A 22,448-nucleotide genomic window follows, 5' to 3' on the forward strand; every position below is an offset into this window, starting at 1 on the left:
GCCAATTTTCCAATCTTGAGAGAGAGAGAGAAGAAGCCCGCATCATGACTGTGCTGTGTGCTGCGGAAGAAGACCTATAGACAGTGTGTATAGTGTTTGTTCCTCATCCGACCGATGGAGGAGCTCGTCGACGGATTCTATTCTCTGTCAAGATTATAAATATCTGGCGAATCGATTCCAGCGGGGGCCTTGTGTTCAACTCTATTGTTTCGCAAGGTATATACATACAAGCTTCTCTTTCCACTGCGCTCTGCTCTATAGCTGAACACAGCGTGGGAGAGAGCAGACGCAAAAGTCAAATCTTTTATGCAGGGGAAACACTGTTGTGTATAATATCGAATCGTCGACAACGCTCGTCTTTTGTCGTGGTGACTGTGAATCACTCTGCTGGTCTTGCTAAAAAAGACCAGAGAAAGATAATAATAAAGCCACAGAGAAACAAAAAAAAACAAACAACAGACATCCAATTAAGAGTAGAAAAGAAGAAGAACACGGGGGGTGGAAAAAAATATTTTGGTGATTTGAAAATGCCGGCAAAAGATCGAGGGCTTCTTCCTGCTGCGAGGTAAAAAATATTGTAATAGGATTTCAAAGGAATATATGTGAAGAAGAAAAAATATGTAACATTCCAAAGACATTATATGCATCTCAGTCTGAAAAAAGCCTCGGAAGACGAGAAATTTAAAAAAAGAAAATCAAAAGGAAGTTTGACGTTTCAGGAAACTTTTTCATTTTCTGATTGACGTATCTATTCTTTTCTCTGCCAATTTATTTTAGAGACGTGGGAGAAAAAGGCGCATAGTGTTTCCCCCCCCCCTTCTCCGTTTTTGTGTGTGTATATAATAGCGAATGTACCGGAAGGTATATAATGATAAAGGTATAATCATAACAGGCCATGGCGTTCATTTGTCATCGTCGTCAGATTTTCCAATTATGGAACCGTTCAGCAAAAAAAGAGAAAGAACATGTTGGGCGGTGTGCTGTGCGAAGCAGCCCTCCATTCATTCAATAACAATCAATCAGTGTGCTGGGGATGAATGATTCGAGATCGTCAAAAGGACTATCGTGAAAACGAGCGAAGAGCAGAATCAAACACGCACTTTATATAAGGGCCAAGACAGAGTGCTCATCATTAATCTTTCGGTTGTGTTCACAGTCTTTTGTTTTGGCGTCGGGGGATGTCGAGTCAATTAATTTTTTAAATCGAATCTTCATCTTGTGGGCGGATGCATAATTATTCCAGGAATCAAGTGAGAGTCAAACCATTGTAAGTCGTCAATCCTGTTTCGCAAGGGGGGTATTTTTAGTGTTTAGAGTTCGGACCTGGTGACTCTACCGAAACCTTTGCGCACTTCTAGCAACAGTTTCGTGCTCAATAGACTCAGGCATGCCGTCTATGTCTAATTGTCTATATAGGGCAGGTATTTGAAAGTTGGGAGCTACTTATGCTGGGTTTAAAAAAAATTCGAATGATTCGATTTAGAGCTCGGACGTCATCACAGCACCGCGAATAAACCCACCTACACAAAATCTAATAATGGATCATTGTGTTTGATGCAAGCAGAGATTCATCATGGTTTACACTCCTGTACTGCCTGTCGGCTTCTTTTTTATTTTCAATGGTTTCAAGACTTGACATCCTGCCAATATAGGCAATAACTGAGTCCACTCCTATCGAGTCAATATAACGGCCAGCGCAGCAGCTTATCCAAACATGTACATTATTAAAAAAAGTTGAATCGTTCCATACATTATTATATGGAAGACGTATACGGTAGCGTATGTATACGGTCTAGACGGATATGTTTGTTTGTTTGGCTCCTACATACTATACTACAATATAAACTCCGGCAGTGATTGGTAAAAAGAAAAAAGGAAAATCTCCTTCCGCCCACATTCTCTTTTTTGTTTGAGGGGGTAAACACACGGAGGTTGTGTGTCTATTATCATACTTGAAAATCGGATAACAAATAACTTACATAACTATAGATAGTCCCACTTATTGTTTTTACCTTTACCCATCTTTAAATGGGTAAAGGTTCACGACTGTTCTGCACATTTATTTCTAGATTGAAGACGTGTTACTTGAAGGCCTTATTGTAACATAGAGTACACGATTTAAATCTATGCACTAGCGAAAACCTTGGATCGGCTAAAGTTTAGCGATTGGAAGTTTCAGATCTTTACATGCATCACAAATCGCCCACTTGATGTTGGTTTCGCCCAATCGACAAAATTTCAAGAGCAGCAGTATAGAGCCTATAGTTGCCCTGGCGAACGTCTTATAATCTTTGGCATGCAGGAAGACACACTTATCATATTGATACAAAGAGAATCTTCAGCTTCATCCACCATACATCTCCGAGTGTGCCGTGTGGTTTCCCAAGTTCTCTTCTCTTCCGGTTCGATTTCTAGCGCGGCTCTAGACCGAAGTGGGTAGTTAATCTAAAAATGTCGCCTATTCTACCCGGAAAGGACACACCGTGGAAGACACAATGAACCTAATATTATCGGCTATCGCCGCTTCTCTCTCTTGAACAATGAGTTCGACTTCATTACAAAGAGCGGGGAAAAAGCTTAAGTCAGCTGCTGGTGTCTGTAGCTGGTTCTCCTTTCAACCAGGAACTCTTTTCATGATATTATTACTTTTCTCTGTCGAGTGACAACTGCAACATATGCGTCAGTCAAGTCAAATCGATAGACTGCAAAAGAGATATAATTTTATCATTATTATAAAACAGAATCGGGAAAACCCAATAACGCGCTAAAAGATTATTTGGCATATCTTGTGCATTCGTTTCGCGTGAATCCTTTATAGGGTGTCTAGACTGGACCAGCAAGACTGCACAAATTAGTCAGTGTACATCGAAATGTCGTCGTTATTACGGATAACTACATCGCAGCAAAGGGAGTTTGGCATGTTTGAAATCTTCATGCTACGAGTTCACTGACGAGCTTCAAACTTAAAGGAATTCGCAGGCTGTACAAAGCTCAGCTGAAGCTGCTACGCATTTTTGTACAGCAGATACGAAGGGAAATGTTGGGATTCATGTGTGATACAAAAGATTTGCTTGGCAACTGGCGGCGCTTTATTACTACTTCTCTGCAAAGCAATCTCTAATATCTGATTAAATTCTAATTATTACTTATGTGTAGTAAAGATTACATGTAGATAATCTTCGACATTTAAGTACCATCGCCAAGAAAAGGATGAGCGCTTCCAGACAAAGGCGAGCTTTTTCCAGAAGGCCATTTTTGGTCGTGAAGAAACAATAGAAGTGGTTAATGATCAAGATATTCATTAATACCAGTCATTAAATTAATACACGGACACCAGATAGACGCAAGCACTATAATTTTTTTTCCATACCATCAATCAGGGTAATGGATATACTTGGAACTACTGAAAAGAAATCAGTTACTTTATTTGTAAACGTTATAAGTTAACGGCAAATATATAATCGGAGCAATGCACACGAAGATAACAAAGGCATAAATGGGCATAATAACTGGGAGGAGTCACATTTTTGACACGACTCGGTCGTCTTATACCTTTTCTTTCGCCGAAGAAAGAAGAAAAAGGAGCCGCTGTCTACATGTACATGCGCCCTTCATCGATTCCGGGATATATCCCCCCTCTGATGTGAGAGTCGGGAGGAAACGAGATTGATCGGAAATCGAATTCTGCCCTCAAAACCTTGGTGGATGGGTTTTGCGTCGAAGGGGAGAAGCTCGGGTTTCAGGCTGGGAGAAGATTAAATGATGCACGAAATCGTTGCTGCTTTCAAGTTTCAATAAGTTACCTTTTACCATTAATCATTTCACTTTTGATATGGACTAATGTTGTTCATCATGGTTGCTGCTTTAAAATTTTGAGCGGGGGAGAACCCAACCAATTTCATCCAGTGTAGCTGGCCCAGCATATATCTTTGTGTAGTCGACTTGCCTAGTAGTATGATGGTCGCGCCGTAATAAGAAAGCTCTCAACTCTCATCTCTGAATTCTACGAATCGTGCTTCCTTATTAATCTATGTAACCGCTTTAAGCCGTCCGTGTAATGGCATCCCCTGCATGAAATTTGAATCGACTAAAGGACATTGGGAAACGATAATCAGTTTCTTCGGTTAAGTTCTTGGAGTTCCGTTCAATGATTTAATTCAAAGCATAGGCTACAGATTATTCTCCCCTGAGGTTCGTCACGAAATTCATGGGACATTTCATTCTCATTCAACAGCTAAAACCCCCTTTGCGTAACTCTCACTTGGTGTTAACTTTTTTTTTACTTACTTACTTGCTGCAAATAATAATGCAGATCTAAGACACATATAGAAAATATTCAATTGAAAACTAGATTACATATAGGAGCACGTAAAAGATCGATACCCTGTGACGCTCTTGGCTTCACAAATGGTTGGACTTAATGCGAAGCTCCGCCGAAACCTCGCGAAGACAAATTTCTCTATCCGTTGTAGAATTCAGGATTTTATATTACTTTAACGTAATAAATGTTGAAATGAATTAATCTGAACAGATTTCCATAAGGGCAAGTCAATAGAGGTCAAAACGGAGGGGCAGTCAAAGCGGAAAATTGCCACCAGTTCTGCAAACAGCTGAAAAAGTCTTTGCAGTTCAAGAGATTGCATTTTCAAGGCTGTGATTGAACGCCCGATTTCCCGAGAAATGTTACAAGAAATTTAGGAACTTCAAAATGGTCTGGTCGATATCCGGTTTTACAAGCTATAAGTACAACGTGGTAATCAGTAGACAAGGAACGGCTTTCCTTCAAGGTCCGAACTCGAGTACGAGTAAAATCTACAAATGCGGGAAAAGGATCGTTTGCTAAATCGACGAAACCAAGCTGACTGAGCAGTAAAATTTGACAGCAAAAGTTGTAAAAGGAATAAGGGAAAAAGGTAAAATAGAACTATTATGGTCGTACTCCCTTAAAAAGGGAACCTTCATCTATTCTCAGAAAAGGATTCAATTCGAAGGTAACAGTTCCTAGAAAATAGTGCAGCTGAAAAACTTTTATTAATTCCAACTGTGGATTCTTAGTCCGAGTCTGACACATCAATTAAACAGTCTTCAACTTTCGATTTCTTTGCTGCGGCCGAATGTGTAGTTGATTGCTTCCTAGTGGTCTTACCTCGGCTGCTACTCGCTTTCTCTGCCTCGTCCACTGATGAAGTCTCAACTTTCATGGTGATTTCCTTGTTGATGAAATGCGCTCGCTCACCTATTTGAAAGTGATAGGAAATGAAATTCGGTTGAGATCAAATAGAGAAAGTACGTGAAAATTGAATGCTATACCGAGGAGAAGGTAACTAATGGTGCTGTAAGGCGTGAAGTGGAAATCTTCTTTAAGGTAGCCCTCGAGTAGCAAATGAGCCAAAATTGATTCGCACTTGTCACGGGGTAATTTTGCCGCTTTCTTGAAATCAGGTAAACGCAGCGAAACTTGTCCAGTGTTCTGCCAAGCATCGATCAATTTTTGAGCTGAAATAAAAATAAATACAAACAAACCAAATAATCAAATCAAATCAAATCATCTAGCTAGTTTCAAGCAAAAGGGCAACCTGTCACGCGCACTTGTTGTTCTTCGGCTCGTTCAAGTATTTGCCTGAGAGTAGTCAGATGTTCGACGATGTTAATCTCCGCTGATGTCGAGTCTTTGCTGCAGTGGTCACACATTTTATTGCAGGAAGATGATTCCCATCGCTCGTCGAAATGACTGGCTATGATTTCACGGCGACATCTAAAATTTGAATAGTACATGTGCATTTCATATGACAAACGTAATACATTTTGAATTAGTTTAAAAATTTTACCTTTCAGGGTCTAGGCAATAGGCAGCCATAGCGTAAAGGTTACGAAGACCAGTTTGCTCAGTAAATACCATTGTACTTAATCGAAACAAGTCAGACAGCCGCCAATAAACTATGCAGCAGGCTTGAAGATCATCTCGTCCCGCTCGTCCGCTTTCCTTTAATAAATAATGCAAATAGAAAACGCACAAATCTTTCACATGTCGCTTGATATTTTGTACCTGGTAAAAATTTTCCATAGATTTGGATATAGAATGATGAATGACAAACCTGACATCTGGCTTATCGATTCCCATTCCGAATGCAATAGTCGCAACCACAGCCTTTCAATAAAATAAATTTGTTTACATGGATGAGATCTATACAGAAATGGTCAGTTCAAACCTGGTATCTATCTACCTGGTATCTATTTTCCCGCCATCCTGTGTGAACTTCGGTTCGATCTGCCGGCTCTAAACTGGCGTGATAAGATGCCACACGGCATTTTTGTTGCCGTAGTTCACTGGCTAACTGATCACAGTCTTTAACGGAAGTGGTATAGATGATGCCGGATTGCCCATGAAACCTGTTTGTTAGCAATTGCACCAATTCGTCGATACATTCTTTTTGGGTGGAGGGTTTAATCCTAACCTAAGTTAAAATAAATCGTTTAACGACTTTTTTTCGTGTCCAATACACTCGAATAGTACCTCGTAATAAAGATTGGGACGATTAAAGGAAGCTTTGAAAACCAAGCAATTCTTCATGTTAAGCATCTTTTGCACATCGTTTGTTACATTTAACGTTGCTGTGGCAGTAAGTCCAACTATGGGCACGGTAGGGAACAGAGAACGTAGGACTCCAAGATACTTGTAATCTATGAAGAGGACAAATGAGTCATCATTATAAGAATTATATATAACAGCTGGATTAAATAAATTATTCACGCACCTGGCCGAAAATCATGGCCCCATTGAGAACAGCAATGTACTTCATCAACGGCCACACAAGCAAATCGTTTGATCTGATACATTTTTTGCAACTTTGTCATGAATCTTTTGCTTTTAGCAAGTTTCTCTGGTGTTACATAGAGTAACTTGAGGGAGGATTTTGCATCTGTCATGGCCTAATAAAAATCAATGTAAATGAGAAATTTGACGGGAAGGTGGCATTAGTAAGAGCCTAGAGCATAAATGTAATTTACCGAATGAACCATGTTGACTTCTTCTTTGCTAGAACTTGCATTTAGTTTTGCAGCTTCTATACCCAGTTTCTCCAAACTGGCCAACTGATCTTCCATTAGTGAAACAAGTGGAGTAATAACAAGAGTAATACCTTAATATAGGAACAATACACAAATTATTGAGAAGGACTTCAAACATGTCAATTCATTACCATCAGATACTAAAGAAGGAAGCTGATAGCAAAGACTTTTCCCTCCACCTGTAGGCATAATCAAGATGACATCGTGACCTTTGAGAGTTGCATTCATTGCAGATAGCTGCATAGGTCTAAATTTTTCAATACGAAATGCATCTTTAAGTGTTTGGTATAATTTTTTAGTCCAAGGAAAATCTATGATAAACACATTAAGAATTATTGACTTATAGAATCCTTTACAGAGAGTAAAACACTCCGCTTCTACTCACCATTGCTTTCCCAGTCCTGACTAGCAAGTTTCTATATTAAGAGAAGAAAAACAGATAAGGATGTATAAAAAGACAACAAATTCGTGATTATATCAACCTTTGTGGCTTCTTCATTTGCTTTTTCCTTCAATGCTTGTTTTCTTTTCAGAAGTGTTGTTTTTCTCTCTTGAAGTTTGTCTATATCCTCCTCTACAATTCTCAATTCTGCATCAATTTTTTTCAACTCTTTCTCTGCATTTCGAAATAAATTTATGGGTGATTACTCTATTTAATTTGCAATATTTCTTTCAGATTTAACAACGATAACGTAACACACCAACAGGAAGTTGAGCCATTTTGAAATCGCCGTCAAATTAGAGAACTAGAGCAACTGCTAATTTTGAACGTTTTCGTACCTAGCCTCCGAAAATTCCCGTTTCCACTCCTCCCACCTCTCAGAGGGAAGCTCAGAATCACAGATCACAGCTAAGAAATCTGTCAATCAGGATAACATTTCAAAGTAATTTATAACGATGGCAGCAACAATTGGACCAGTTGCAACAGTCAACGTAAGTTTTCAACGTTTATCAGGAGTAGTATTGAAACACTTAATTAGTGTAGTTAATGTCTAACTGTAAACAGTAAAGAGGAAATGTTGGCAGGGTGTTGCCTTTCGCGGTCACGCCAAATTAATAAGCTGTGTTTTTCCTCCATACTTATTTGCAGGCTGAAAACAAAATACGCAATCTAAAGCTTGCCGGACATGTTGGATTTGATACTCTTCCTGACCAGTTGGTCTCTAAATCAGTCCAATGTGGGTTCAACTTTAATATCCTCTGTGTCGGAGAGACTGGTTTGGGAAAGTCAACCTTGATGGATTCACTTTTTAACACCAGTTTTGAATCAAATCCAAGTCCCCATTCTCTTTCGGGAGTCAAGCTAAAGTCTCATACTTACGAACTTCAAGAATCAAATGTCAAACTAAAGGTAAGGTTAAAACGTAAATTTGTGTTGAACAAACTGTTACTGTTATTTTACCTGTTACAGTTGACATTGGTTGATACAATCGGTTATGGTGATCAAGTCAACAAAGAAGAATCTTTCAAACCTGTTGTGGATTACATAGATGCACAATTTGAAGCATATCTGCAGGAAGAATTGAAAATCAAGCGTCAGCTGGCTACATTTCATGATACCCGTATCCATGTCTGCCTTTATTTTATTTGCCCAACTGGTCATGGGTAATAATTAAATCATACCTACTGATTTTCTTACAAAAATTCTTAACTTTTGATTACTTTTTAGTTTGAAATCTCTTGATTTGGTTTGTATGAAGAAACTGGACAACAAAGTCAATATAATTCCAGTGATTGCAAAAGCTGATACTATTTCAAAACCTGAATTGATGCGTTTTAAGGTTTGTATTGCATATAAAAAATATGTATTGTTTCAAAATCTAACCAGTTATTCTTATTAGACTAAAATCATGTCGGAGCTAGCAGCAAATGGTGTTCAAATCTATCAGTTTCCAGTGGATGACGAAGCTGTTGCTGAAATGAACCTCTCCATGAACGCTCATTTTCCTTTTGCGGTATGCGGCTCGACCGACTTCATCCGCGTAGGAAACAAAATGGTACGAGCTCGTCAATATCCATGGGGCACAGTTCAAGGTATTGAGTTTTTTGTATTAGCATTAATGTATTAGTTAATCTAACAACGATATGTTTTCCCATGATCAGTGGAAAATGAGAATCATTGCGATTTTGTGAAGTTGCGTGAAATGCTTATCCGCACAAACATGGAAGATCTGAGAGAGACCACCCATATTCGTCATTACGAAATTTATCGACGTTTAAGACTCGAGCAGGTACTTGATCTCGCTAGTTCATTTTGAGAGATCCAATTTTAAATGAGTTACAAATTTCAGATGGGTTTCAGCGATCTTGATTCCGACAACAAACCACAGAGTTTCCAACAAACTTACGAGCACAAACGTCAATTACTTCGCATGGAATTGCAACAGAAAGAAGATGAGATGAGGCAACAGTTTGTCATTCGCGTCAAAGAAAAGGAAACTGAGCTAAAAGAGGCAGAAAAAGAGGTAACATTATCCTTTGCCATTCCCGTTATCCTGGTGTAACTAATGTTATTTGTTTCCATTTGTAGCTTCAATCTCGTTTCGATAGGCTCAAAAAAGAGCACGCTGAAGAGAAGAGGAAATTGGATGAAGCCAAAAAACGATTGGAAGATAATCAGAATGAGCTCGTTAAGCGACGCCAACAGTTGTTGACCCAGAGCACGGGCACTTTGGGTCACGGTACGCTAACCCTTGGCAAAAACAAGAAAAAATGAACTCACAAATAAAACACTTTAATTCTCCTCCCTCGACACTTCCAGAGAAACGTCTCAATTCAATTATCTTTCAATCATATGTATCATCATCTTTTTTTAGATTTTCATGTGTATGCGTTTAAAGAAAAATCTTTTTAAAAAGTATGCTGCTGTCACGTAATTGGTCGACCAGATAAATGCTGGTGATTTTTTGTTATCAGTTGGGTTTGACTAGCTTCCCCTTTTTCTTCGTTTCCTATTTCCTACCTACCTGCCATTTCCCCTCAGTTTTCCCCTATTTTTGTTAATGACTAGTCTTTGAACAACATACAATAAAGAACACATCCAAATTGGACACAAGATTAAATTTTTTTCGGTTTAAATTAAAATGCGGGTCTCATTGGCAATGCGCTTTGACTGACGAGTTGGAGAAAAGTAAAATGCCTGAACGAAAAACGGGTCCAGCTTTGGGCGTTACCGTAATTTGAAACGCAGACTCGTCTGTTCAAAAGCTCACTAAAGAGAAAATAAAGTTCAAAAACACTGTTGATTTGAATTTTCTTTTTACTGATAACATTTTATTCTTAATTACTTACTATCTATCAATCGTACGTCAGGAAACTAAATTGGCAATTTCGTATTCATAGCTTGTACCATACGGAAACAAAAATTCTCCGGAGCCTGAAACTTTGGATAGTCTAATATTTATACCGGAAGTGACTATTCGTTTAAGTGTTCGTTTACACATACATGCATACAACACCCACACAGAAACCTTGCAACAAAGCGTGAAGTGTTCATGTCTTTTTCTCCGTCGGAAATTTGCACTTCAAGCAGTATTTTTCTTACCGATAACGCTGCCATAGATTTTATTGCTGAATTCGCCATTGTCGTTGAAATGGATACCACACACCCCTCCTCCAGTTTGTTCCATCTGTTCTCCAGAAGCACCTCGTTAAAAATAGGAGAAGTTTAGACCGAGCGACAGCTGCTATTGTCTAGGAAAGCTCAAACAGAAGCCCACATTTGGGAAGGGGGGGCGCTTGGGATCAGTCCTTATTATTTGAGGCTCCCCTTTATTAAAGGGGGATCCCTTTTTATGGACTATTCTTTCCTTTTTCCAGGCGAACAGTTGATATAAATACACATATACTGAATACATTACTCCGTGTTAAATATTATTAAACATACTACCTTATCAAACCTTTGTAATCAAACGATTTCCTTTGCGGTTGTTCGGTAAGTTCAGTGAACCTTTTGCTGTGCGTGATTAATTTGTTGTATTAATCACTGAGGTTATTTGACAAAACCTTTCGCCTCTTAATTGAATATTCAAGTGGCTATTCAAAAAATTAATGCTTCATTATAAGATTCCGTCTTTTGTATCGTAATGAAATAGTCCATCATCTTGTTGTCTATTGACGTCTATTGATTTTCGAGGAAAAGATTTCTGAAGTGAACGTCATTTTCGACTTTGCATCGGAAATACGAGTCCATCGATCGACGAAGTTGCCGTGTCCGGCACTTTGAAACAGAAAAGTGGAACTAGGAAAACGCCCTCTGTAAACTGGACTGGAAACCAGACACAAGTAAAAGCAGATAGGCAACCTTTTTAGGGAAACCCAACACTTGGAGCGCTTATGTGGTGGTTTGGTTATCTCTGGGGTTAGCAGCCCCTCCCCTCATTTTGTTTTAACTTTCACGTTAGTGCACCGTGTTACTGTGCTGCAGCCAATTTCAAATCGGAAGCCAAGATCTTTTGCTTGACAATTACCAGTGCCACGTGACATTTATTATTGGGCTATCAGCGTGCAAGTTATCAGCATAAAATAAGATAACCCCTTTAAAAAAAGGAAGTGGAAAAAATTGTACTTTAACTTTTCTTTTGGGAAAACCAAGTGGGAGTGTAGCCTTTTTTAAACTCTATTGCGTAATAAGAAAAACCCGTCGGGAAGATTAATATCAAATTATAATCAAAATAGAAAATACGAAGATGAATGCATATGCGAGGCCATCGGATATCAAGTAACATCTCTCAGAATTTCATGGTCTACTTGATTTGGGCATATTACACAGCGACATCTATGGCTGATGACGATGTCGCTTGTTAAAGTGAACTTGATTGGTTCAATTTCATGGATGAACGAAATTTAAACATTCCAGAATGTAGGTGGCAGGCGCTAACAATGATCACGAATTAATATATTGATGCCAATCCAAGGGCCTTTGCTAACTTTGTTAATGTTGCTAACGTATAAAAAGGTCGTAGAATCGGGAACGACCACAAGGTCAGGATTCTTCCAACGCTTGTGACTGCATGATCTGATAACTATTACAGTGAACTAGTGCTTTATTTATTTAAAGGAACGTATGCTGCTAACGTTCAGCGACGTTTAGAAATGCCTTTCCATTTTGCTGTATTGTGCTGTGTTCTTTTTCAAATCCTTGTTTTCATTCAAGAACTGAGTGCTACAACGACTGAGACTCTAACATATTGGAAATGCCTGCAGAACGAAAATCCAGATTGCCACTGTTTTCCGGTAAATAGTAAAAACTTAGACGATTTCAAGTTCCAGTGTTCAGTTGGTGAGGATGGAATTTCGGGAAACTTCCGGCGCCAGGCAAAAGACGTCAATTTATTTGAAATCAATTGTCCGTGTAGAAATGAAGCCAACCCCTTCACAGAATCTGTGTACGCAAACTTTAAAGAGTATCCAACTAGCAATTTTACAATTCTAGAGTTCAAATTGGACTACTGCCCACTTCCACAGGAAAATTTGTCGACATTATTTGCGAAGCAGATGAATCCCCACATCATTCAGCGTATTACGCTGCGCTCATGTTCTCCTATTCGATCTCTTCACCGGAATTCATTTCGCAATATGACAAAACTAAAGAAAATCGAATTGACTGACAATCAACTTGAATATTTACCAGACGGTGTGTTTGATGATCAATTAAATTTAGTGCAACTTTTGCTGGAAGGTAATAAACTGGAAAAAATAAGCGGGAAAATATTCAAAAATATTCCGCTACTGAATATCCTGAACTTGAGCTCAAATAAAATAAAAAAATTTGAAATTGGTGCCTTAAGTAATCTCCCAAACTTGGCTCAGTTACAACTCAGGAAAAATCATCTTGATAAACTTCCCTCTGATGTTCTACAATCTCTGGCGAATTTAGCTACTTTGGATCTGAGTTTTAATAAGTTAACAAGTTTGGATAAGGATGCTTTCCAGTTCAACACAGATTTGATGGAACTTCATTTGCAGAGCAACTCGCTTCAAGTACTGCCTGAAGGAGTATTTCGCAACAACAAAATGCTGACAACATTATTTTTGCAGTCAAACCCCAAGCTCTCGACAGTTCATCGCAGAGTCTTCGAAAATCTGGCGTTATTGACGGTTTTAGATTTGAGTCAGTGTTCCTTCAACCAGTCGTCATTCGACCAATACACGTTTTCAAATTTATCCCAATTGAACACCCTTAAGCTGTCAAGAAATAAGCTAAATGGATTGCCTGCAGGTTGGTTCAATGGACTGACAAATTTGACCCATTTGGATCTATCGTTTAATTCGATTTCAACCATCGAAGATAATGTGTTTAGTAGTTTGCGACTTTTGAACACTCTCAGCCTGAATGGAAATTACCTAGTGCGAATTGAAGCTAATGCTTTCCAAGGCATCGGAGCCTTGAAAAGCTTATATCTTCAAGAAAATCAAATTGAAGTCATTCAAGCAGAAGCCATGAGACATTTGCAAGAATTAACTACTATTAATTTAGCACGCAATCGTCTCAAATTTGACGAAGGTCTTATTTTAAACGGCGGGTGGAAACAATCGCCATTACAATACAATTTAAAATTAGAAAAAATCGATCTGTCTCGGAATCAAATCGCGGACCTATTCTCCGATTGGTCATCGATGAAATCATTAAGTCTCCTTAACCTGGCTCACAATCAAATGACAAGTTTGGATTTCAAAGACCTATCAAATTTATCGCCTCTAACTAAGTTTATATTGGACCTTAGTAACAATCAAATCGCCCATGTAGATTTCGAGTTGGCCAAATCAATCGACGGCCAATCAACTGATGGAAAAGCTCCGATGACGGAAAAGACAGTTAACCTTGATAAGAATCCACTGGTGTGCGATTGTAATGCATACTTTATGGCACAGTACATGGACCAGTCAATACCGGGCGTAAGGCATTCTTGGAAGATAAATCCAACCAAGCTAACCTGCGAGCAGCCAGCCTCACTTGGCGGACGTGCAATTTCTGAAGTGAATCCATCGCAATTTCTTTGCAACCGCACCAACGAAGATTTTTCGCCGTGCGAATGGTACGTACGGCCGGTAGATAGAACACTGTTGTTCGACTGTCAGCACAAGAACCTGAACGAAATTCCTACTCGCCTACCCCGACACGAGGATTACAAAATTCAGATGAATCTTTCGTCCAATTCGATTAATATCGGACAAATTTACCCCAACTCGTCTGACTGTTGCCCAGATGTCACCTGGCTGGATTTGAGTCACAACGGAATGGACGAGTCTTCAATGTCTGATTCCCAACATTGGGCTCAAAATCTTCATCTCCGTTTCCCTAAACTCAATCGGCTAGACCTTACCCACAACAATTTCAACTCGATTCCTAATGGAGTTGTCGACTCGTGGAACGCAATGCACAATTTAACTTACAATTTGAACGGAAACCCTTGGAAATGCGACTGTACAAATTTGGCGCTACTGAAATTCATTTATGGTTCATGGAAACGCTTGGAAGATTTCAACCAGATGAAGTGCGATGATGGGCAAAAGATTTCTGAATTGTCGGTTGAAATCTTATGCCCATCGGTGAATGCTGCGGTGAAATATTATACTATACCTTTGCCAATTTTAGCTTTGCTGATAGTTTGTGTGGGCATTATAGTTTACCGTAATCGGCGAGTCATACGCGCTTGGCTTTATAACCGTCAATTGTGCTTATGGTGGGTTGTTGAAGAAGAAGAAGAAGAAGGGAATGACGAACGAATATATGATGCTTTTATCAGCTTCTCTCACCACGACGAGAAATTTATCAATGAAGTTCTTGTGCCCCAACTGGAACGCCCGCCGATTGGTTTACCCCATTACCGACTTTGCATTCATTATCGCGATTGGTACTAAATAATCAATACATTATAATTTTCCCATAATCCAGAACCTTATAAAATGTAAAATTATTATAATACAGGTTAGCAGGCGAATGGATTGCTGATCAAATTGTTCGCTCGGTCGCTTCTTCTAAACGAACGATTGTAGTCTTAACCGAACATTTCTTGGACAGTTTGTGGGGAAAGGTAAATATTATACCATAATTATTTATTTGTGTTACTTAATAATTTATTTTATTTTATTGTCCAGCTGGAATTCCGAACTGCTTATAAGCAGGTGCTTACGGATAAACGCATGCGATTAATTATAATCGTCAAGGGAGATCTTCCCCCGTTCGACAAAATGGATCAGGAGCTTCAAACTTACCTTTCCTTGAACACCTATCTGAAATATGATGATCCTTTTTTCATGGATCGACTACGATACGCCTTGCCACACAATACAAGCACTAATGAGCCTGGTTCAAGAAAATCGCAAGCGATCAAAGATCAAGCTAACCGAGTTAATAGTAAGCCCGATCTTCATCTACCTTTGCCTTCGCTCGCTGATCGTGACAATCTAAAGGTACATGTACAGTTGCCTCCTGATATTATTGAAATGTGTGAAACACCTATCAGTTCAACAAGTTCAACAGTTCCATTTTTCCCAAATTCTCCTCAGTGAGAACATTTTGTTTCAAATTTGATAAGAATTTATCATTTTTGAGAAGCAACATTTTAAAAAATTTACTCCAATTTGCCTTATTATGTGTCCTTGGGTGCGCAAATCTAGCTTATTATAAGTTCGTAGATGTAAGCTGCTTCTTTATAGTGGGAAATAATCTTATTAGCTGGGATAATGGGACTGGCATTGGAATAAGGCGTGTGGGGCTGTGTTACTTGGCGCATCGGTACAATTAATTTTTAGAACATTAAATATTATACAGGGTATCAAAAATTCATTGTTGCAGACATAATGACTGAACATCTTTACACAAACAAGCGGGTTAGAATGTAGTCAAGTAGACATTTCGGGTAGGAAATTTGAATTGCCCGCCCTTTTTTTTTAAATATTCAACTCAGTTGTTATTGTCTACTGTTTTTTATCTCAAACCTACTTATGGGGGGGGGGGGTTGGGGGGTCATTCAGTCCTTTTTCAAGGGGACCTTTTTCTATGTATACCATTCTTTATTTTGCCAGGCATATAAAGTAAATATAATACATATGTATACATTTACTGAAAAATAAACCCCGGATCAAATACTGTTGAATTTCATTATCTTATCTCGACCCCATGTAATCTAACGTTTCCCTTTGCGGAAGTTCCGGTGAGTTCATCGAACCTTAGTGCGTGATTGAAATGTTGAATTAATTCCACTGCTAAGTCTTCTGACGGGACCGGCTTTCCCTGCAGAGCCTCAAGTGGCTTTTCAAAAAAGCTGAATGCTTCATTATTTATTACAGAATCCGTCTTTTGTATAGTAATGGAATAGTCTGTCATCATCTCTTATTCGTGTATTGATTTTCGAGGAAAGAATCTCTGCAGTACGTCATTTTCGACCTTGTCATCGGAAATACGACTCCATCGATCAATAACACTGTATAGATGTAGCTATCACGCCTACATTACACTTAGAGGGACTGTCTGGAACTTTTCTCTTTTTTCCGGATGATGTATGACTCAAGGGCACACAGGGGGTGGGCGTGCGATGAATACCAAGCACAGCAGTTTATAACAGAGTTGTTTTATTATCGTTTAGTTTTCGTCAGCGTATCGCAAAATAAGCTTCAATTAATCAATAAGCGGTTAGTATTCTACCGGTTTATATATCTGGTAACAAACCGGATTATTTGTTGTTTTGTTTGAATCGATTCATCCGTACTGTGGAGCGCTCTAGTGAGATCCAATCGAATCAAACTGGGTTGACGGTTTGAATAAATAAATGGTTAGTTAGATTCTTGTGAATACGGCAATAGTGTTTTATCGTTGGTTGCGTATATAACGCAGTATGATCGATGGCGTCGGCTATTCTTCCCTTTATCATCAAAAACCCTCCGGCTAATCGCTACTACCTGCTATAGCGTGAGTTGCTTGTCCAAGCTATCCTCATCTCTCAACCGCTAAAAGGGGTTCGAGCATGTTAGAAATACTTGTATGACAAATAATAATAACCGGAATGAATCTCTTGTTTGTTTTCGAAGAGTCGAGCGCATCCATTATCGGTGACACAGCACCAAAGCATGTTTTATAATAATAAAAATAAAAATAAGAACAAGTTCTCTCGTTATTTTGAATATTTAAAAATGTCGAGGAGAAGAAGACAATCGTATAAAAATGTGTCTTTGGCGGAACGAAACCATTGTAGTGAGACTGGCAGGCCCGTAATAACAGTCATGTCCACTCGACCGAACAAGACCGGAAAAGGTGGAAAGAACCTTCAAGTCGGACCGGCGGAAGAACCAAGTAAAAATAAATAAAAGTTTCAGGTCAATTCCTTCTCCCTTATCGCGGTTGGTGGCGGATATGAAGATGAAATAAAAGATCCAACGGCGTAATTTCAAACAACCGTATCTTTATTCACCCTTCTCTTTTTTTTATTTTTTAAATTAAATTCAACCGGCCTACCAAATACAACCGACGCTCCCTGTCTCGTCGTCTGCTCATCATAATTTTCAACTTCCGCCGCTGGGATCGCCTCGAGCTCCCCCCACCTTCTTCTCTGTCCCCCCCCCCCCCACCCCTCGATTTCCGCCAGCCAGGGCGCCAGTTTACTGGGGAACAAGCAACGAGAACGTTGGGTCGAATTTTCGTTCTGAGCGAAAAAATTCATTACCGATGCTTGTGCATTTGTGAGTGTCTGTGTGTACAGCACGAGTGGTGTGTGTTTGTGTGATATTGGGCCAAAACGAGACAAACCCAACAAGAAAGTCGTGGCCATTTTGCGAGTCAGCTGTTTTGCTCGATAAGCGTTACAGTAGCAAAAGTCCTGGCCAAATCGTTCTCTCCCCCCATACACGTGTGTGTGTGTGCCGGTACAGTTGAGTCAGCAGCGTCGCGATCGATATTACAGTTAGCTTCTCTCTCTCTGCACACTAGTGTTTGTACTGTGTGTGAATGATGCGTTGACAATAAGTGAAACTGGGTCCTACTGTAAACGTGATAATTCGTGTGGCATTTCGATAGTTGAAGACATCCGGATTTGCGACATCGATCGACAAGAAAAACGAGAGTGAAACAAATAGAATAAAAACCGCACCACGCCATATACACACACACACATATCTAGAGAAGGCGACGACGCCGGATGGCGGCCGTCTGTTTTTGTTTTGTGTAAAAGTCGAGCTGCTGATAGCGAGAAGTTAAAAAGAAAAGAGAGGGCGAGAGAGCCATTTTTAGGTTGGACGGACTTCAACAGGAGCAGTCAACCAGGTCGGTATTTTTTCGTTTTCGTATACAGACAAGAGGCACGGCCTTGCCCTTGACGAAAAAGTTTACAAGATTTAAAAAAATGTATTATTTTATTTTTTCTAAAACATTAAGGTGATGGGGGCCCGATGAAATGGCTTTTGATTACGGTGCTTACGGACGATCCAACCTTTCGGCATCCTCGCCAACCGACCAAGAACTGGATTATCATTATGGACTCAGTTTGGAGGAGTGGGCACGTGATAAGCCACTCAGCATCCTCCAACTCGATCCAGCTGATCGAGCCGTACTACGAATTGCAGGTACGCAAGCCCCATTAGAAAAATTTCTCTCTCCAATTATCGTTAAAGAGTTGGTTTCGGTCAGTTGAACACACGGCCGGATACTCACGCTGCCCTTTTTTTCTTCTCCCAAAAATTCTTTGTGGATATTATTTGGCTTTCAGTGCGTCATGCACACCAAGATGGGCGTTACGATAACTTTCTATCTATAATTCTGAATGTGTGTGTGGAATTGCGGAATGATTTTCTAAAAAATTCTTAGGGGGCTTTTTTGTTGATCCGATTCGCTGCGGTCGTATTTATATATCTAGACGGATATATCTATACTCTCTCTTTTATTCTTTTCATTATCTCTCGATTCTTCTTTCAGCCGGCGTTCGTGACACGCTTCGACGGATTTTGTTGTCGGCTGTTGGTTTTGTTGGTTGTGGGAGGGCGCGGGAAAAACCTGGGCACCTTCTAGAAGGCAAGAAAATACGACCGATGTTTGTGGTTATTCATTCATGCGTCGCATCTGCCTCGAGACTATTAGGGAACTAGGGAGATCGGGATCAGTCTTGATCCAATGATCAACCAGGGGACGTTTCCTTTTATACCAACACTGAGCTAACATTTTGATGATGATGGCTGCAGCAGTAGCGATGGTATCTTTATTCTTCAGGGAGGAGGAGGAAACGATCGATGGTGGTAGAAATGGGGTGTGTCTCTTATCGACCTCCGGGAGGCCTTGACTCTGAAGCCATCTGTACACCTTTTGCGTAACATTGAGGCTTGAGCCGACGAGCGTTGCACTTGAAAGGATTTTTTTTTCTCCAGTAGTGAAACGATTCTATGCTCCGATGAATCCGTTGATGGTTACCAAGTAAAAATGGAAATTTTGTTCATTTTCTCTCCTTACAAAATACTGGTTGATATTCAGGTGGAAATTACTAGCACCAGAGAAATTTTCTTGTTGTTGTTGTTTTGCTATGTATGTTTTACCACTCACTCACTCTCTCTCTCCAAGCCAAAGTTATTGTTGTCATGGCTACTGATACGGGAGCGTGGGATTTTTATGACAAGAACCAGTCAGGAGGAGATCGGATGGCCGCGCTTTTGCGGCTACCAGACATCCAACTGTCATCTGAGATACGTTGCGGTGTCAGCACACACATACGTTACAGCTGGTTTGATGTGACGACATTGCCAGAGAGAGAGAGGGAAACTGAAGCTCAGGTTGTTGTTATCTGTTTTATTCCTTCATAGGGAAATTGGATTTTCGTGTTTTACGTAAATTGCGAAATCTTTTGAGTTTCTTTCTATCGATTGTCGTCGGGCCAGAGTCCTTCGTTTCGGTTATTGATCGAGACTCTAAGTGACATTTAAGAGATAAAAATAGGAAAAAAGAATCGAAGAAGAATAGCATGCCTGAGCTATCGTTCTTTTCTTCGATTCTTCTTATTGTCAACCCATTGTGTGTGTTGAGCATCCGGGCGGCCTCCATTCATTCCTAGAAAACCGACTCTAGCAGTCACGGCACAACTCCCCCTATTTGGTTGGATAGTAAAAAAATCATGCTCGGTTCCGACTCTTCCATCTATTGGTCAAATAAGCGAATGTCAATAATACACAACGTATTATAATCATGCAGACAACTCCTGTTAAAGCTATTGGCTGACACACAGAAGTTTGTTGGGCCATCATCAATTGCTTATATAGCAGCACGCGACATTCGACTGTTATTGACACAAGATCCGTCAAATGTTTGCGCAGTATTGTTATGCAAAAGGGACGTCAGTTCCCCCTCGCAAAAAACAACCTAGCCCTTTGAATTCTGTTTGTTGTTGTCGATTTCGCAATGTCAAAGTAAAATCCAATGACCCTTTCAGTGAATCCTCTCATGTGTGAAATCCGTTTCCCGTGCGTCCAATTTTCGCCCGTGCTGTAAAGGCAAGGGCGGAGCAACACTTTTAGACGACGAGCTCAATCGAAAAATTCATTCAATTTGGCATTCAAAATTTCTCCGCACCCTTTTGTTTCAACTCATTTGGCACACAACCGACTTGACTGAGTAGCTCCTCACATGATTTGGCTGCGGTTATCTATAGACAGTCTCACGTCACTTCCACAATAGTCAGTGCCCCAACATGACGTCCAGTATAATTTTTTTGTCTAAAAATGTCTAGCAGGTCAAATTTCTTTGGTCAGGACTCTTTCCAGTTATTTTGGCGATATGTCAGTGAGAGAGAAAAGAAAGAAAAAAACAATGCAAATATGACTGCTACTTTTTGGGGTTTGTGGTATTGAATGTCCAGTACGTTACAGACATTTGAGATTGGGTTTCATCGGGTTTCGTTTTTATACATTATAAAGTATATATCGTGAGTGCTGAGCTAAAGCAGCTGTGCGGTTAAAAGCGTGTATAGTCTCTCCCTTCCGGCTTCAAACAACAACAAAAACCCCTCCTACTTGTCGATTGAGTCGTTTCGGCTGCCTTCTTGAACCCAACGTAACGTTTAAGGAGCCTAATGACTTGATAAATTTGAAACGTCGTCGGGAAAGAACCTCGTTTGCTATGCTGTCGGGAAAATCTTGTTTTTTTTTTCTTCTTTGTTGTTATCTCGTTCATTTTCATCGGATAATTGCTAAATGATTAGAGTCTTTTATTTCTGTCTGCGTGTCGGCCTTGAAGGCAATAAGGTCTGGTCATTTCTGGTTGTGTTTATCAAACCGCTTTCACTTTGAGATTGAGGCCACAAGATGAGGGGATGCTGAGAGAGTTGATTACAACTGTATTATAGAGAGAGAAAATTCTTCCGCCAACCGAAATCGAGCTCATTCTTCACGCTGTGGTACCTCCCCGGCAATTTATTACGCTGCAGTGTACCAACACACTCTACACTTTTGTTTTATTTCTACTGCACTACTTGTGCACTTCTTTTATTTGTCTTGTGAAGTTCGTGCGGCCTCGGGGATTCAGCCCCCGTGCTTGTCGATGACGTCAAACGGAAATGGCAATCGCCCTTATTGGTTGGATTCACTTGAAAATTGACCTCTTGGGCGCCGCCCCGGCTTTCATCTCCTCTTTTGTTTGAAAAGCTCGGGCGTCGCCGCAGATGGCGTCTTAGTTGTTATTAGTCGCTGACGGCCAAACATATCGTTTGACGCTTAATTTTTTTCGGGGGTCTGAAATGTCTTGTAGCAGATGAGGTTCGCCTTAATGCATGTTTGTTGATGAGAGCTGTGTTTTATAACCGTCATTATATTCGAGATTAGACGTCCGTGCATAGTCTATAAAGACAAACCTTAATGAGAAGGGACTTTGACTGGGAAAGTCATATGCATATGCATCGCTAATATTTCGTGACTTTCTAATTTTTTCAAATTTTGACGATGGGAGGGGGGGGGGGGTTGCATTTTTTTTTAAAATATGGATGGCGTCGTTAGCCAATGAAATGAGAGTGCAGCCAGCAATTGAGATTTTCGCTTTGCGTGTTGTTGTAGATAGTCTTGTTACTTAACACGCACATGAATTGGCGTGAGTAATTTCGAACGTTGCCCAAGTCACAAGGTCGGCTGTCTCCTACTACTACTACTAGTGGAGCACTTCTTTTCTCGCCGTCACTGATGACTTCCTTTCACCTTGAATTTGGTGACAATAACAAAAGAGTCTATAGACTAGCACATCCTAAGAATATTCAACATGTCACCGTCACGCACCATCCGCCCGTTATATCACAACATTTCTCTGAATTTCAATTCATTAGATTTGAAATTCTGGTATCGTTGGGTTTCATCTGATGTTTATCGCTTCTTCCTTTTCAGCAGTTGGCTCACGTCGTAATAATATTTGACTTGTCGAT

The 22,448-nt window shown here is 39.9% G+C and overlaps 4 protein-coding genes across 6 annotated transcripts in view; 3 read left to right on the forward strand and 1 right to left on the reverse strand.

The window, feature by feature from the left end:
- Positions 1 to 5,009: 5,009 nt before the first annotated feature.
- LOC124327066 (ATP-dependent DNA helicase Q1-like) lies at positions 5,010 to 7,878 on the reverse strand. Its single transcript, XM_046785922.1, has 13 exons — positions 7,770 to 7,878; positions 7,551 to 7,684; positions 7,454 to 7,484; positions 7,200 to 7,379; positions 7,009 to 7,139; positions 6,756 to 6,930; positions 6,515 to 6,681; positions 6,225 to 6,455; positions 6,047 to 6,148; positions 5,829 to 5,983; positions 5,577 to 5,755; positions 5,311 to 5,496; positions 5,010 to 5,236 (listed from the first exon to the last, which is right to left on the reverse strand). Exons 1-13 carry the CDS (start codon positions 7,786 to 7,788, stop codon positions 5,052 to 5,054), a joined length of 1,875 nt encoding a protein of 624 aa, XP_046641878.1. The 5' UTR covers positions 7,789 to 7,878; the 3' UTR covers positions 5,010 to 5,051.
- LOC124327174 (septin-2-like) lies at positions 7,860 to 10,118 on the forward strand. The gene is made up of 8 exons (XM_046786110.1): positions 7,860 to 8,001; positions 8,159 to 8,419; positions 8,480 to 8,673; positions 8,738 to 8,849; positions 8,910 to 9,102; positions 9,172 to 9,299; positions 9,360 to 9,533; positions 9,599 to 10,118. Exons 1-8 carry the CDS (start codon positions 7,966 to 7,968, stop codon positions 9,782 to 9,784), a joined length of 1,284 nt encoding a protein of 427 aa, XP_046642066.1. The 5' UTR covers positions 7,860 to 7,965; the 3' UTR covers positions 9,785 to 10,118.
- Positions 10,119 to 11,471: 1,353 nt separating this feature from the next.
- Positions 11,472 to 15,893, forward strand: LOC124326997 (protein toll-like). The gene is made up of 3 exons (XM_046785766.1): positions 11,472 to 14,924; positions 14,999 to 15,104; positions 15,169 to 15,893. The coding sequence occupies exons 1-3, from the start codon at positions 12,163 to 12,165 to the stop codon at positions 15,580 to 15,582; spliced, it is 3,282 nt and encodes a 1,093-aa protein (XP_046641722.1). The 5' UTR covers positions 11,472 to 12,162; the 3' UTR covers positions 15,583 to 15,893.
- A 1,774-nt stretch (positions 15,894 to 17,667) lies between these two features.
- The window catches only part of LOC124326964 (microtubule-actin cross-linking factor 1-like), a 67,294-nt gene continuing 62,513 nt past the window's right edge, over positions 17,668 to 22,448 (forward strand). For 2 of the 3 annotated variants that reach the window (XM_046785681.1, XM_046785684.1), the window contains exons 1-2: positions 17,668 to 18,328; positions 18,440 to 18,627. In XM_046785681.1, coding sequence (XP_046641637.1) covers positions 18,459 to 18,627 — 169 coding nt within the window. In that variant the 5' untranslated portion in view covers positions 17,668 to 18,328; positions 18,440 to 18,458. The remainder of the gene's footprint in view (positions 18,329 to 18,439; positions 18,628 to 22,448) is intronic. The other variant, XM_046785685.1, reaches the window with a different exon arrangement.

This window comes from Daphnia pulicaria, chromosome 2 (assembly GCF_021234035.1).
Source record: "Daphnia pulicaria isolate SC F1-1A chromosome 2, SC_F0-13Bv2, whole genome shotgun sequence".
Taxonomy (NCBI): domain Eukaryota; kingdom Metazoa; phylum Arthropoda; class Branchiopoda; order Diplostraca; family Daphniidae; genus Daphnia; species Daphnia pulicaria.